Here is a 17326-nt window from a genome sequence, read left to right as displayed (position 1 = left end):
GTGGCGCTGATGCAAGTATGAAGCTGAAGGTTTAACTTGTCAACATTACACACTTTTTATCATTATTTATTGAGTGTCGACTAAACACAGGGTATGGCATTAACTTGCTTTTATTCTCCAAGGCACTTCGGAAAATTTCCAGCTATCAATATCCAAAGATGTACTTGGTGGTATATATATATATTTTAAATAATTCAAACCCTCACAGGCACCAAGTGTTGCATCAGTTGGCATATAAAACTGGCTCACGTTATTAAGTAACCTGCAAAATTCTATTTTTGACGGCTGTATTTGTCCTGCTAGTGATAAGAGAGCACAAATGAGTTACTCTCTGGTTTTCGAATTCTTGTTTTGCAAGTATTCATGTTCAATCTCAGAGGCTGTGAAGATCCAACAAAAATAGATCCTTCAAAACCTAATTTAAAAAAAAAAAACCTAATTTAGCAAATACCATAAAATTTTAAATGGTCTTTTTATGGGTATGCTCCCTGAATTGTCTTAAGATGTTTCTTTAACTTTTTGTGCAGAGATTTTTTAGTATATGTGCTGCAGAGATTTTTTAAAAAGGAAACCTGATGCTGCCCTCTTTTTTGAAGGCTGATGTATGTATGGAAAAGGCTGAAGAGTCTCCCCTAAATCCCCAAACACTGGGGCTGTACCTCCCATGTGCTCTTCTCTTCGAGCCAGTTAATCCAGGCTGCTGACCAGAGACTAGATTGAGCAGATACCAGGATTGCAACACCATGACTAGTAGAGTGGGGGTAGGACCTTGCCAGTATTCTGGAAATTAAGGGTGAGAGGGATTAAGGTACACGTTGAAGATCATACAACTTGCCTGTGGCAAAGAGCAGGCTAACCCACAGGTCTCCAATTTGAAGTCTTGGGTGACTTCCTGTACTCTGCAGCCGAATCAGGAGGATTTTTTCAATTCATTCAAAATGATTGAGTCGTTTATGTATTTAGATCTTGATTAGAGGCATTAGATCTGGATAGCTAGGTTTTAGAATTCTAGGTTTTACATTATGGAAGAATTTCTGAATTAGTCATTTCCCAATTAGTCATTCTGGTAGCAAAGAGATAGTGCTACTCAAAGTGAATCCTGTTAAAAGTTTAGGCTCACAAAATATTTTTTTGCATGTCCTGTCTTGCTAATCTCTAAAATTTCAATCATAAAGATCGTACTTTAATAGCTCTTAGTTTTGTAAATCTTGCTGGAAGTTCTGGCCAGTAGCAGTGTAATTATAGCCTGTAAATCCTGGGCAAGGTACCTAACCTCCTTGTGCCTTGTTTTTCTTATCTGGAAACTGGAGATGATTGGTGTTGTTGTAAGGATTAAATGAATGAATTTATACAAACTAGTTAGAATAGAGGTGCCCACTAAATGTTTACTATTACTTAGTTGCTATTAACTTGTGGTTTCATTATTAACATTTTCTGAATGTAATTGAATATATAAGTTCAAAGTAATATGCAGATCGATCATATATTTTTGGGGCTATTTTATTGGGAAACATTTTTAATTATGAAAGTAAAATAGTCCTATTGGTTTCTCTTCCTCTATAGTGCAAATGTTCTTAACTCCTAGTGTTTGGTTTGTAAAATTATCTCCACTGCTATGTGAGTCTTTAAAAAATATATTATTTGTAAACTTTGTACATAGCTATAATAATATATTACAGTTCTCTGTCCTGCAGAGTTGTTGTTTTTTTTTTTTTAATGATCACTTAATGGCCAAATACTATTTTGTTTGCAATGGGACTTTAAGATGGATGGGACTCTTTTTGGCCTCTGGTTTGGATATGAAACCAAACCCCTGGACCACCAAGCAGGATGAGAAGGTAGCAAGAAGCTGCTATAATTGCTTAACATTCTTGACTGAACACCTCCTCCCTGCTCCCTATCCTTGAGTTTAGGAAAGCAATGGAGGAATTTGAGAGGAGTTTTTGGAGTTCATCTAAATGATGAATGGTGGTGAATTGTGGATCCTAATTTCCACCAAGTGAGAGGAATTGTGAGGTGCATCTCAGTTTACCTGAGACAGCAGAAATAAGGAAATCACTCAGAGAGCTTGATAGGCATTCCCTGTATTTGGGAACACATTAGGCTGGTGTGGTGTTTCAGTCTTGAAATTCCCAATGGTGAGAGCAATGGATTCTCCTGCTTTGATGTTGGTGAGAAGGAGAGGCGGTTGCTTTTTGGCAACTGTACTTCCGGTTTTACCGGTCATAGAATGTGTGAGTACTTCTAGGGGACTAGAGTTTGGCCACATGTAGGAGCCACGGGGTTTCTTCTGTCTTCCCCAAGAGGGCTGCTTGGTGTGTCAAAAAGAGCTGTGTAGAAGGAGTCGGAGGCCCAGGGAAGTGGCCGGACAGAGGAGAGCGGAGCCAGGTGGGAGATGCCCAACAATGGAATTAAGGATGTCTCTGATGAGCCTACCTGCTGGGCCCAGAGAGTCCAGTACTGACTATTGGTCAAGCACACCCTGCCTCCTCTCCTTCGCTTTGATCCCTTCCTTCTACTTGAGCTCTGAGTCAGAAAATATAGTTAGCAGACTGGCATGGAAATTGTGCTTCTGAAAGCATAAAGGACGAAATAGAAATCCCCCTCTACTCTTACATATTTGGAAAAGTAAATAGCTATAACTTTGAAGTTTCTATTATCCTGCACTAGACATATTATTATTTAGTGGAAGATTTTTTATTTTTATTTTATTTTTTTACCTGAATGTTACTAGAAAAGTCATGAGACTTCCCCTGAATTTCATTTGGGGGAAAAGGAAGAGCGTGCTTAGAATAAAATTAAATAGACAATTTACATTGCTTTGTGGTTAATTCTCATCAAGTTCTGCTTGTTGAATGTAATGATTATATATTCATAGCTTACTTAATAATGTTCTTTTATACATTTAGGTTGGTGATCTTGAGTTACTATAAATAATGCCACACTAGATAGGTTTATATGTATCCCTATCATTATATTTCGGACCATTCCAGATTTATTTCCAGAAGGCAAACATCTTTGTATATAAATATTAATAAATTGCTTTTCAAAGGGTTTAAATGCTTTCTACTACCACTGTTTCTGCTTGAGTGTTTCAGACAAAAAGAAAGTAAAAAGAAAAATTCAATTATTTTTGGTAAAATTTCTAACATAATGTTATACTTTGTAACAATCTGACAAAGGATGCTGTATGTTTTATAGTTATCCAAATGAAATTTGTATTTGTCATAGCATATGGGTTTGGTTAAGTTCAAAAAGTATATATGAAAGACTATAGCTGAGAATGAAAATACTTTGTCTTAACTGTAAAAAGGGGAACAATATTTCTTCAAGTAAGATCGTTAATATGTCTAATACTAGCTTTATTTTTAATGTGTTATAACCTCTCCAAAGGAGACTTCCATAGAAACAGCAAAAATATATGTACAATTCTTAACAACCAATGTCTATGAATAGTCAGTTTTAGGACTTTTTCCTTTCTAAAAATACTGAACATGGAGAGAAATTCTTATGGATCCTAAACTTAGCTGGGTAGGCATTACAAGAAAACATTGGGGAATAGGTAGGGTGATCAAATGGTCATTCCTGGGATCCCACATCTGGAAGTCTTCCTGCTTCTGCAGTAGGGAATCTCTCTGGAAACTAAGGCTAGTTCCAGGATAGTTTGTTCTCTGCTGATTCTTGAAACAGTAGCGTGGTTCTACGCCATAGAACCACTTTGGGTAGTGAATTCCAATTGCCTTCTCATATACCAAAGCAGTCTTTTAAAGCTACGATAGTCTCTATGACTGTGAACATGGATTCTGTTTTCAAATGACCAGTTAAGGTTAAGCTGATAACCCGGAGTAGAAAGAACATCACCTGTAGGGTTACCTACAACACAGAAATGATGTGACTTCTTCCTCCCTCCCCGCCACCCCCCCCGCCCCAGGAAAGAACATCCATTGAGAGTTACACAGCAGACCATTCATATTTTGCATCTTGGGACCAGGAATATTCCCACCATTCAGCGAATTCAGTGGTGGATCTCAGCAGATGTCACAAGAAGTTCCTACCTGGACCAAGCTATATCCTGTGCGCTGGACCAGTGCGCGGAGGGCTGCTTCCTTCTGGGTGCCGCTCAATCCATCCCCGGATTTGTGATTTGATTCCATTGAGAGTGATTATCAGCAAAAAATCAGGTTAATTAGGGTTGCTCACTGAAACCAAATTTAAGATAAATTAAGTAAATTACTGTTGCCACGTCCAAACTTGTCCTTCTCATGAAGGACACCTTCAGGAAACATTCTCTATAAATAAGTTGTTAAGGTTAGAGCAACAAACAGCCACACACAAACACGGCTGGTGAAATGTCCTCATTAAAAAAAAGAGTTTTTTTAAAAAAAATATTCAATTTTAGTTGAAATTTAGAAGTAAAAAACGAGCAATACTCCTTCTCCAATTAGAATGCAGATCAGTAAGTCTCAATCCAATTATTTTAGAATGTCACCAAATGCTCAAAAACAAATTAGCTCATGTCAATTAAAAATATGCAGAACGGTCCTTGCAGATGTGGGAAGAGAGCATGGTTACTAAATCAAACCAACTAGGATAAAGTATTAAAATCCCGAGAGACTGAGCTTTATTTATCTACTTAATGTGTCACCTAAAACATTTATCTACTTACTCTCCAAAGATAAAATTTCTAGAACCGACTGTGCTGGCATGAGAGATACAGGGGCCCTCATGCAAACTAGTCTGTATAATAAAGAGGTCACATAGGCTTTAATAAAACAAGAACAATAGATTTTTTTTAAGTGGTGCTAGAAGGGCCTACTAATACCAGGATCATCTATCACTTAGAACACCCAGGAGAGGACAGGAAGCCCTTTGCAAAAAAGAAAAAAAAAAAAAAAATCTAAGGAACTCTAGATTTGCACATCTCCATGCTTGTGTAGATAAGAAGATGCAGTTTCAGCATTTTATCGGCTGTACTTCTTATTTGGGAACATAGTTTGAACCCTACTGCAAATAGGATAATTGCTTCTAGTGCAGAGGGGCGTATGCTGACCTGCTCCCTGAGTGTGAGGACTCAGGAAGGTTCCGCGCTGAGGCTGAGCTTTCACTCTGCCTACTGTGCTCTGTCAACCAAGCCAGAAGTGTGTTTTACAGTGATTTGAATCACATGCAGATTGAGTGCCTTTCAACATAGGCCCTTTGAAAACTTTCTGTGCCATGCGCTGAGATTTCCTATACAACTTTTGGGGGCCATTTAAAGATTCTGAATGAATGGGCCATTAATAATATAGAAAACAGGTAAAAAATTGGGTGAAAAGTAAAGCTGAGGTGATCATGTCAATAGAAGATTCAAAGCGTTCTATTAAGGTAATAAATAATAGACAAACAACCATCATCTAGCATTGTCTAGAAAGTAATACTTTCAACAGAATACAGGAAACAAGCGAAGATTTCGGGGAGACTATTCATCAGCTATTATAGGGACAGAACAATTTCATGCTTCACGTACAAGCATGGCCACTCCTGCCCTTGACTGTTCTAATAATTCTTGCCTGCTGCTAAGCCTGGACAATTCCATTTTTACGCATTCATTCTCTCAAGTAGTATTAGTCAGTGCTGTCTGCACGCCAGCTTCTCCTTGTCCCGCCCTAAGCATTGTGTGGTGGAGACAGTCAGCTAAGTCCATTAAGTTAATGTACCAGGTTCAGCTGCTGCCCTTTGCAAAAGGCAGTGATTTTTTATTTTCTAACTTTGTATCTTGCCTAAGACAAATTTTCCTGATGGTGCTGTTTTGATAGACCTGTAGCATCCAGGTTGGGACATGTGGCTTTACTGATACCTTTATAATGTCAAACAATCTTTCTAAGGATGCTACAGGGTAGGGGGTAAAAGGAGACCTGTATTCAGCTTGTAATGCTAACTGGCTGCTTATAGAAATTATAACTAATTTCTGAGTTATAGAAATCTCTATGAAACAATAGAAGTCCTCTTAAAAAGTGAAACTATGAAAGGCATTTGGAAGATTTCCAAAGAAAAGTAGCCTTTTTGCACAAAATGTAACTCTTGCACTTTCCCCAAATGTTGCTAAAATTGTCTTTTCATCAGGACCCTCTCAAACACCCCCTCTCCCCCCGGCCTAGCCCATTACCCCCTCCCCGCACCAGGGCTGGGGCTGGATTTAACCTGCCAAAGCAGGGAGGCCAAGGGTGGCCTGGGGTCTGGTGGTTAGTTCTGTCAGTCATCATGTGTCTTACAGATGTTTGAAGGCAAAGTCTATTGTCTTTTGGCCGAGTTGTGGGTTTATTCTTTGCTGAGCTTCACCTTTTCCAGCAAAAAATAACAGCTCATGGTGAAACGACAAGTTTTATTTGCAAGACCTACCCTTGGTTTTAGTTAATGATTAGTAAAGATAATTGAAAACACTTTTTACGTAGGACAGGTCTTTTGATCGCAGAAACTCACCCTGCCATTGTTGCGGAAATCTCTAGAACCTCTCAACGTAATGTCAGGTCATTAGAAATGGAGGTATAGCAGGAAGATTCAGAATTTGCTACAAGAGATACCTGAGCTTCGATGCTCGTTTCTCAAGAACAATCCCCTCTCCCAACATTGACCTAACCTGAAGGATGAACTTGGATCCCAGATAAATATTTTTTTAAGCAAGTTAAACTTCTGTTAAATTTGGTCAATTTGGGAGAGAGATTGTGCAATACATTTTCTAATTTAACATCCCATAATTGTTCAGATCTGAGACCACTGCGTTTTGAAAGACTGGTTCCCAGTGTAACTTATGTAGGCAACAGGATTTATTTATTTTTTTAATTTTTTTTTTATTTATTTATGATAGTCACAGAGAGAGAGAGAGAGGCAGAGACATAGGCAGAGGGAGAAGCAGGCTCCATGCACCGGGAGCCTGATGTGGGATTCGATCCTGGGTCTCCAGGATCGCGCCCTGGGCCAAAGGCAGGCGCCAAACCGCTGCGCCACCCAGGGATCCCGGCAACAGGATTTAAAACCTATACAAAAAAAAAAAAAAACAAAAAAACCTATAGAAAGCAGCCATTAGGAACATTGGTGCCCCAGGAGAACACGCGTGAGTGGTTAAGCATATGAACATACTTCTCAGAGAGTATCAGTTATTCTTTAAGAACATATACTGAGTACCTACTACCATTCTAGAATTCTTTGAGACATTGGGGGAATAGCAGAGAACAAAACAAACCCCTCTCCCTGCAAAAAACATGGAGTTTTATAGAGGATGAGAGAGACAATAAGCATGTAAAATACATAGGTGCTAATGATAATTTCCGAGGAGAAAAAAAAATAAAGAGGAACGTGAAGTGTGTGTGCGGGAGGAGTGAAATGTTAGACAGGTGTGATCCTGATGGGGTGAATTTGGGAAGAGACCTGGTGACGCGAGGGATGTGTCTGGGGGAAACCATTCTAGGCAGAGGGCCTGCAGCCGTGAGGGCCCTGAGGTGGGAGCTTGGTGATGGAACAGGGAGCAGGCCTGTGGGGAGGGCCCAGAGCTGGGTTAGTGAGGTCAGAAGTAGGAGTTATCAGAGAGATAGTGGTGGCCCCGGCCATAAAGAATCTTGCAGGTCATGGTGAGGACTTTGGCTTTTGGCTTTTGCTCTGAGATGTCAAGCCAGAGGATCAACAAGATGTTTAACAAGGTCACTCTGACACTGAAGGGAGTCAGGCAGGGCTGGGACTGAGGTGAGTCATGCAAACGCTCTAGTCATGTGTTCACTATCGACTTTGCTGTTTTGTGCATTTTTATGGTTTTTTTTTTTTTTTTTTTGCATAGATTCTGATTTTTTAAAATGTTGCATGAAAACACCACTTGTCTTGATTCCTGAGTTTCTTGATGCTGCATTGGAGGTAGGGCCTCACTCACCTCTGACCTCACTCTAGTCAGCAGACGGCTCATGAGGTGAAGTAGGGAGACCAGTGAAACCATGGCACCTTCTGGACAAGAAGGAGTAGTGATGAACTGGGGGTGGTGAAAAGCAGGTATTGTGGATAAACTCTACAGATGAATTGGACGCATCATGGGATAAAAAGTGAGGAGTTAAGGATGACATCAGTTTTCTGGCCCAGGCAACTAGAAGAATGGAACTGCTGTTAGCTCAGATGGGGAAGAGTCGGAGCTCCACGGTCGGCATGCTGGTTTTGAGATGCCTATTAATAGCCACATGGAGAGCCTGAGTATACAGTTAGGTCCACGAGCTGGGATTTCCTGGGAGTGTTCCAGGCCGGAGGTACTAGTTGGGAAGCTATCTGCCGAGAGATGATATTTAAGCTATGAAATTGGGTGAGATCATCTATGAGCTGAGTGTAAAAAGTAGGTCCAAGGATTGGGCTTGGGGGGGGTGAGGGCGCACACTCCAACTCTCGGAAGTCAGGGAGACAGAGGAGAATGAGCTGGAATAGTCAGAAAGGCAGGAGGAGAACCGGGTGAAGGAGGTGAATGAAAAGCCAAGTGAAGAAGGGATTTTGAGAACAAATGAGTGATGAGATGAGCATGTCCTATCATGTCAAGTAAGATGAAGCCTGAATAGGGATGCAGACCTTGGAGCTAGACACCTGGATTCCAATCCTCCTTCTGGTTCTTACTGTGTCCCTGGAAAGTTCCTGAACCTCTTGATATCCGTACATCCTCAACTCTGGAAGCAGGAGTATTTCTCCTAGAGCCGTTGTATTATATGAGTAAATACGTTGAGAGAGCTTTGAGAGCATTCCTGGCACAGAGTGAGTGCTAGGTGGGAGGTAGGCCCAGGTATCTATGACTAAAACAAAAGGAGAAAGGGAGACACAGCATAATCACCGAGCACCCCACCTTCTCAGGTTCTGCAGGAAGACATTCCATGGTTTCGGGGAAAAGGACTGTTGCCTGGATGAGAATGGCTGAGTGAAGAAAGTGTGCGTTTTCTTAGGGAAGGGATGCTTTGTTCAAATGGACGCTCATCAGCAAACCTGCTAGGTGAAGATGTTCCCCGCTCCTGTTGCTCTGCCTCCCTTCGCTCTAGGGAGACCCCGAGTCTCCATTTCCTTACCTAGAAAGTGTTAGGACAGTAAGAGTCCCTACTTCATAGAGTTGTTTCAAGGATTAAATATGAAGAGATTTAAAATATTTAAAGTGGTTCCTGGCATTTAATAACTGCCCATTGAGGGTTACCTATTATTTTAATTATTATTAATTATTATTATAAGTAATCTCTAATTCCGAGGGGTAACATTTCAAAATCACTTTCTGGGAAGATGAAGTCTCAAGCACTTAGCATGATCCATTGTCCCTCCAGGACTGGATTCCCTTCTGGTGTTCTCACTCCTTTCCCTGCCCCCTTGGGCCACCAGGTTTTCTTACACTTGCCCACTCTCTACTTGGACTGCTGTTCCCTTCCCTTCCCACATCTAACCTTCACCACCTTGGCCCTGTTATCTTTCCAAATTGGATCAAAATGTCTGCTCTGTGAGCCTTCCTTTGATACCCTCCCTGGGTAACATTAGGTGCCACGTCCTTAGCACTCTCAAGAGAGCCTGAGAGCCCATGTACTATTGCATATAATATTGGAATTATCTGCTTACACGGCTGTCTTTCTCACTACACCGGGAACTCCTTGAGTGTGGGGACTGTGCTGGACTCTTCTTTCTTTGCCCAGAAGGCTTAGCCTGACCTTATGCTAAGTGTTCGATAAATAACTTGGAGAAAAAAATGAAAGACCTTGGACTAGCATTTTATAAATGATGGTAACTTACGCCCGATCTGAAGTAAACGGAATCTGCATCTAATCTCCTACTATTTACTATTCTTTTTGCTCCAACCACTTCTAGAAAGTTCAATCCTGGAGTGAATTTACATTTTGTGAGAAATGGATGTCAGTGGTTTCCCTGAATTTACAAATATGTTCTTGTATTTCGGGGAGAGACAAGAGGAGTCAAATTTTGAATACAAAGCGATCGACAAATAGGATTGACATTTGAATTCACTTTTCTTCTTTTCAATGCCTTTCTGGTTTTATATTTGCAACATCGTCCCTATTTCTTTGGAAAAAGAAGGACCCAGAAGTTATTGAGGGTTCAAGATTTCTGCCTTTCTGAAAGTCACAGTGGATTGGAGTGAACATCTCACCTCCTCATTTGGTTGAGACCTTTCAGTAAAAATTTCCAGAGTTCTCTGTTGGGTAAGGTTAGAGCTGCTGTTCCTGACCCTTGACCCTGATTGCCTCGGGTACTAGTGGGTCCTGGCTCGGGGAAGATGCCAGGGATACAAAGACAGGAAGGAGGCAAGAGAGAAGCAAGTGGGGGAGCACCTGCTGACTTTCCTCCTCTACAGCCATGAGGGGGGTACTGTATGCTGCCCTTTCTTCATAGTCCAAGTCCATAAAGAAGAAAAGCATATGGAAAAATTGTACATGTAAATTGAGCTCACCAGATGTGGAAGGAAAACAAAGAGAGGATTTTCAGTGATATTTATTTGGATTTGCCTAAAGTTAGGCAGTGTTGGCAGATTAGCACCCTAGCGGAGCATAAGTTGGCAGCTATGGCAACAGAGAAAGAGGGAAAACAAGTTTTTTTTTTTTTTTTAATAGTAAACCAGGCAAGACAGACAAAAGTAAGAGGTGCATGATGGAAGGCACACAAAACGTGTGCAGGAAAAGTAGCTTGGAAAAGTTAAAGCAGGCGCAGTGGTGTGTGTGAGGCTGAGGAGAACAAGACGGAGAGGAAGGATTAAGACAGAGATTCAAGTGACCAGCCTCCTTGGTTTAAACACAAAACAATTATTCTCAACTTTAACAGAAGATCCACAGGTATTAAAGGAATATCTGCTACATGCTCAGCAATGTGCTAGATGATTTAGCCAGGAGATAGAGTAGTTTTGTTAATGTTAGGGTTTCTGTATGTATTTTATGGACTTTTTCCAAAGAGGAGGAATAAGGACACTGAGTGGAGGGAAACATTGGTTCTGACTTGCTAAGCAGAGGGGAGGTGTTCCTTTGTAACCAAGCAGGGGACACTGGGGCCTATGTGAGCAAGGTTGGTGGTAGCATCCAGTGCCACCAGGATCCCTCCAGATCCAACCCAGGCTTCTCCAGCATTCATGAGCCCATGTTGCATGACGTAGGCTGGATGTAACTCTAACACAGCATGCAAGTTGTACAAGTGGTTTTATTGTTAGTTCCAAGCATTTAGTATCTCCTGGGGATTTTACACAGAAGGACTTCCAGGTGAATTGACATGGTCTGTGAAGGATTGATGACCAAAGTTTATGCATTTGCCTAATGATGCTAAGTCAATATTACTATGGGTTACTTGATAAAGAAATATAAACTAGCTCCAGCGGTCTCCTTAGAAATGTTTACAATTGGTCTTAAGTTTATTTTGGAAGTGAATCCATGTGATAGCTCTATAGTTGGCCGTGTGTCATGAACCATGGCAAAATTAACAGAGGATATGCACACATAAAATTCCACGGGTGCACCTGGGTGGCTCAGTGGTTAAGTGTCTGCCTTTGGCCCAGGGTGTGATCCTGGGGTCCCGGGATCGAGTCCCATGTCAGGCTCCCTGCAGGGAGCCTGCTTCTCCCTCTGCCTCTCTCTGTGTCTCTCATGAATAAATAAGTAAAATCTTAAAAAAAATAAAATTCCAAAATGTAGCCATAAAAACATCCCACCAAGTCCCAATATGCAGTGTCTTATTTTTAAAAACCGATATATTATTAGCCAAAATAATTAAGTTAGTCAGAATCCCTTCTATATTCATAAGGCATTAGAAATGAATCCTATGTTAATTTGGGCCTGGTCAATTTGAACCTAGACAAGGCTTAAAATAAAGAAAAATTAAAGTTGTTCATAGTAGATACATTAACTTATAATTATTGAAAAAAAATCCTTCTTCTATAGTAGGTTGGACTTCTCTGAGAAAGACAAGCTTGCATTGAAATTTACGTCCTGCCACCATGATTTTAATTTTTCTAAGACCCTGGTTCTAAGAACAGGAGCACTGATGGGATCCCTGGGTGGCTCAGTGGTTGAGCATCTGCTTTGGGCCCAGGGCATGACCCCGGGGTCCTGGGATCGAGTCCCACATTGGGCTCCCTGCATGGAGCCTGCTTTTCCCTCTGCCTGTGTCTCTGCCTCTCTCTCTCTGTCTCTCATGAGTAAATAAAAAATAAAATATTAAAAAAAATAAACAGGAGCACTGACACCTAACTTGAAGGAGGTTTTGTTTGTTTTTCTGTTTTTGTCTTTTAGCAAAGGACCAAATAAATCAGATAATGGATAGGAAAGCACCTAATAAAGTGCTGGGCATACAGAAGATGCTCAATAAATATTTCTTTCTTGTTCCTTATCTGCTGCCTTGGCTGACTCTTCTTAACATCATCTATGATCATCTGCTAGGTTATTCTTTCTAGAAATTGTTCGAGGGAAAGAGGAACACAGTTTTGAATGCGTTATGTTGACTTTCATGTTGCTTTAATAATTGACCTGATTGTTCATGTGTTTGTTGTCACTTCTCAGTAGGAAAAATCCAGAAGGTCTTCAGTGTATGTGTGTGTGTGTGTGTGTGTGTACATGTGTGTGTGTCAAAGAGCATGTTAATGTTGTGATGAGAATTAGATACGACCTAAATATCAGTGATTAATGAATATTTGAATAAGTTGCAGTACAGTGCAGCTAATAAAACTGCTGTTCTAGTAGGATATATAATTCAGACAGCTATTTGTGAATAGAATCAAGTCAAAAGAAAGCAGACTAAAAACAGCAGGGGTAGTCTGATTTCCTTCGTGTTAACTTTCATCTTCGTAAGGCGTTATAAAAGGCTAACTAGGTAAACAAATCAGTTTGTCATTCTCCTTCGGTTATTTTTAGTTTTCTATAATACATAGCCCTTACTCTAAAACTTTAAAAAGTTAAATGATGCTGACAAATGAATGCCAATGAGAACAAGTCATCAAAGACTAAGATGGGGGTCAAGATCCTATTCCAGGGAAACTGTTGATCATTAATTAGAAAAAAATACTGAAAATCACTACAAGGGGCCAGCTAAACAGGCCAGGAACAGAACAAAGTAGACGTAATGAAATCAGAAGGAATCAAACATAAATTAGTAAGACAGAAAAATCTGTAGACTTGACAAAGGCAGAAGCCAATTGAAAATTTGGCAAACTAGCACCTCTGGCCACTTTGACAAAGTGAAAAAGGAGAAACCAATTCCAAAAACAGGTGGGAAAAATGGATGTAGCCACAGATGAGAGACTCTTGATCTTTTTATCAATATGTTGACAAATACAGATGCAGTGACCAGTTATCTAGAAAATTCAAGGGTAAAGTAAAAATTTGAATAAGCTAATAACCACACACTGTGATGAAAAAACTCACTGTTTTCCTCCTAAATACCATAAGGTCCAGGTGGTTTTACTGGGAAAGTCTTACAAATCATTTAAAAAATAATTCTTTCATTATAGAGAGCCTTTTGAAGTATACAGAATAATGGAAAACTGATACTAAATCTACCAATAATTTCATATCTCTGATACAAAGCCAGACAAATACACCACAAAATAGAAAACTATAGACCTCAATATCACATATAAGTCTAGATATGAACTACATACAGCAAATTATCAAAATACTAACATACAATGCATTTATCACCAAAATACAAAGACCATGCCACCTTAGGGATTCTATTCATTTAATTCATTTCAGTGATGAAGAAGAAAAAACATGATCACCCCCATAAATTAAAATTAGCACTTAATTGAGCAGCCACTATTGGTTTAGAAAAAAGATAGATTGTTAGTAATAGAAAAAAGCATCCTTAAATTGATGAAGATCATCAGAAACACACAGCAAACATACTTAATAGTGAAACATTGCAATCATCCATTCTTATTCAAGACAAGTAAATCAACTGTGCACAGCAATTTGAATAAAGGAATACTACAAGAAAAGTAAAAACAAGTTCATCCTTGAAGAAGAAATGGCAAATGAAATGAGATCTAAACAAAATAAACAAAACTTGTAGGAATAAATGTAATGTGAAGTATCCAAACTCTTTATGAAGAAAATGGTAAAATTACGCTGAAGGATCTAAGGAAGGCCCGGATACATGGAAATGTTCTTATTGAAAAATATCCATTCTTCCCATATTATCAATCTAATGAAATGCCAATTTAAACCCCAATAAAATTATTTTTAAATTTGACAAATTAGGTCTAAAGTTCATCTGGTAGGAAAAAGTTGGGAAATGCCACGACATGTACTGAACGTATAGCATTCCCCGGGGACCAGCCTGATTAAAAGTTCAAATTAAAACAGCCATAGGAATAGACAAACAGATTTTAATGGAAAGAAAAAAAGAAGTCTAGACTATAGTTTTGTTCATGCTGGAATTTGCTGATAGGTGTTATTTCAAAAGATAGATCATAGACACTTTGAGAAGAAAGTTGGCTTACCCTCTCATGGCATATACCAAAATTCTAAGTGGATTAATGAAAAAAAACCTTTAAAAACACTATAACTACTGGAAGAAAATATGGGGGAACATTTTTGTTCTCTTGCGAAGCAGAAGGGCTTCCTAACCAGGCATATCAACCACCAAAAATAAAAAGGCTAACAGATTTGGGGTGCCAGGGTGCCACAGTCAGTTAAGCATCTGACTCTTGGTTTCAGCTCAGGTTGTGATCTCAGGGTGCTGGGATCCAGCCCCATGTGGAGCTCTGTGCTCAGCAGGGAGTTTGCTTGGGGTTCTCCCTCTCTCCATGGCCCTCTGCCGCTCTGCCCATCACATGGGCATGTGTGCGCGTGCACTCTCTCTCTCTCTCAAATAAGTAAAAAAAAAAAAAATTACACATATCTGTAATGGTACAATAAAGTTAAAAAGAAGCCACAAACAGGAAGAAAATGATTGCTACTTTTATAGGCTACACCAAGAATCAGTATCTGTAATACACAAAGAATACTTTTGATCAATAATGAAGATTGATTGAATAATAAGATTGATTTTTCTGCTGATGTGGACAAATGAGCAAAGGTCATGAGCAGTCAATTAACAGAAAAAGGATATAAAAAAGAGTTTGTAAACTTATTTAAATATAGTCATCAGATGAGAAAAGGTAAATTAAAACCCAAGATGCTTTGGCTTTGCCTATTATGTAGCAAAATTTGAAAATATTTCAAAAAAACAAACAGGGCTAACGATTCCTAAGCGCTTATTATATGCTATGTGCTGGAAACTGTAAACCCAATTCATTTAATTCCATAAAAACTCAGTGGGGTTGGCATTATCATTCCTATGATGCAGGTCATAAATCAAGTTAGGGAGGTTGGTTAACGTGTCCAAAGTCACCCAGGTAACAAGTGGCAGACCCATAATTTGAATGCAGGTACCGTGGCGCCAGAGTCTGTGTTCCTCATTACTATATTCACCTTAAAAACGTAGGTGAATGGTGCCGAAGGAGTAGAGAGGTTACAATATCTATCCAGCTTTCCCTAAAGCGTTTTTGTGAGGAACCCCGTGATGCCACGATGAAACTGAGGAAGCCGACACTGTGAGCCTGTGTCCTCTTCCATAGTGCCAGGTGGCTTGGGTCATCGGAAGCACTACAATGACTTAGACTCTTTGCTGGAAAGAAAACGAGCTATTATCATCTGAGTAGGCCTGTGGGCAGGCCCTACTCTGATGGGTTCACCTGGACACATTCAAGATCTGGCCCCCTTTGGACACGGTCCAGAATGGATACACGGTCATTGCCAGCTCTCTGCTATGCACCCGGTTATACCCCTGAAGCCTCATGCCCTATACATTTATGGCAGAATGTGGAGCCTTCAGAGATGACCAGGGGATGTATCACTTGACAGGATGGGGCTTGGATTCCACATGAATTTCTATTCTTACATCTAAAGTGTTGGTTCCTTCTTCCCATTGAACATTAGCTCTTCTGGATTAGAGATAGCCAGAGAGGAGGGAGCCAGCTATGGGTCAAACACCTGATGTGGTGCGTTGCTGGCTAGTGGACACAAGTCCTCCCCATAGGCACCAAATGCAACTATTTTGGGAGTGGGATCTCCTCTCTGTCCCTCTGTCTCTACCTTCCAACGTCCACAGAGTTCCTCTTTCCTGTGTTCTATTTCTTGCTCTCTCTAATCCTTTATTTTGCTCTCTCTCCTCCCTCAGTGACAGCCCTGACTAGCGAAGTTGCCTATTCCACCTAGAAGGTATATCCTCCTCTTAAGGCAAGATGTTAACAGCTGTAGAGAAGCAATGCTGACGGATGAAATTTTGTCAAGAAACGGTTATTTTGCAAAGATGCTTTGGGCCAGCTGATAGTTTGATGACAGCGTGATGTTTAAATCTATACACCGTCTTATTGAGAGCCGTTTGGAGTCCTAGATAGAATAACTTAAGATAGCAAAACCTAAGACACGATGGAAATTGCACTGTTATCAAAATATCTATGGAGAAAATAAAGCTATACCAGAAAAAAATTCCATTGGAACTATGGACTTAAAGTTATCAGAGAAGAACAAGCAGATGTATAATAGACAAATGACTGTATTATGATTTTTGGGTACGTCCTTATCTGTGCAGACATGTATATGTATACGTATCGATATGCACACACACCCCTGGACTAAATCTCAGCATTGTAAACATGCAAGGAGTGAGAAGGTGTGTCCTTCTGATATTTTTGTCCTTCTTATTTTCTTTTAAGTACTGATTCACAGTCAGGAATCAGATACAATCTCATCTGAAAAGAAAAACCCGAACTCTTGGGCAAGTTAAGCATGTCATCATTCTTGCAAGACGGTCCTGACACGGAGACATTCATTTTGTTTTGTTTGAGGGAAAAGTTAATTTCAAGTAGAACCATATATTTTCATTTAAAAAGTGTATCCAAAACCGCATAATTTGTGGCCCAATGGGAACGCCTCCTGCTTTTTAGCATATTCTTAAGTGGGTAGAATAGGGTAGGAACATTTGATCTGCTTCAAAAGACATTTCACATTTATTTGCTTAAAATGCCCTTTAAATATCAACGAGAAGCCATCAAATCCCTGGGATTTAGCTTGAAACTGTAAATTACACAAGGAAATGCAGGCAAGAAAGCATTAACCTACACGTGCTTTGTCAAAAGAGAACTTTAAGATTTAACTGCACGCATTCTTGGATTTTAGCAAGTCATAGTCCCTCTGTTAAATCTCCCCCTCCTCAATTTCTTTTTTTTAAGGATTTATTTATTTGAAAGAGAATGAGCATGAGCGGGAAGTGGGGCTGGGTGGGAGAGGCCAAGGGAGAAGCAGACTCCTCCCTGAGGCCA

At 40.0% G+C, this 17326-nt stretch overlaps 1 protein-coding gene across 2 annotated transcripts in view; it reads right to left on the bottom strand.

The window, feature by feature from the left end:
• The window catches only part of A1CF (APOBEC1 complementation factor), an 82742-nt gene that overhangs the window by 51960 nt on the left and 13456 nt on the right, over window positions 1–17326 (bottom strand). For both annotated transcript variants that reach the window (XM_038576032.1, XM_038576033.1), the window contains exon 2: window positions 4056–4199. In XM_038576032.1, the coding sequence (XP_038431960.1) occupies window positions 4056–4154 (99 nt within the window). In that variant the 5' untranslated portion in view covers window positions 4155–4199. The remainder of the gene's footprint in view (window positions 1–4055; window positions 4200–17326) is intronic.

The sequence above is a fragment of the Canis lupus genome, chromosome 26, assembly GCF_011100685.1.
Source record: "Canis lupus familiaris isolate Mischka breed German Shepherd chromosome 26, alternate assembly UU_Cfam_GSD_1.0, whole genome shotgun sequence".
NCBI lineage: Eukaryota > Metazoa > Chordata > Mammalia > Carnivora > Canidae > Canis > Canis lupus.
Note: the sequence above shows the minus strand (reverse complement) of the source record. Positions and strands in the feature narration are given on the sequence as shown.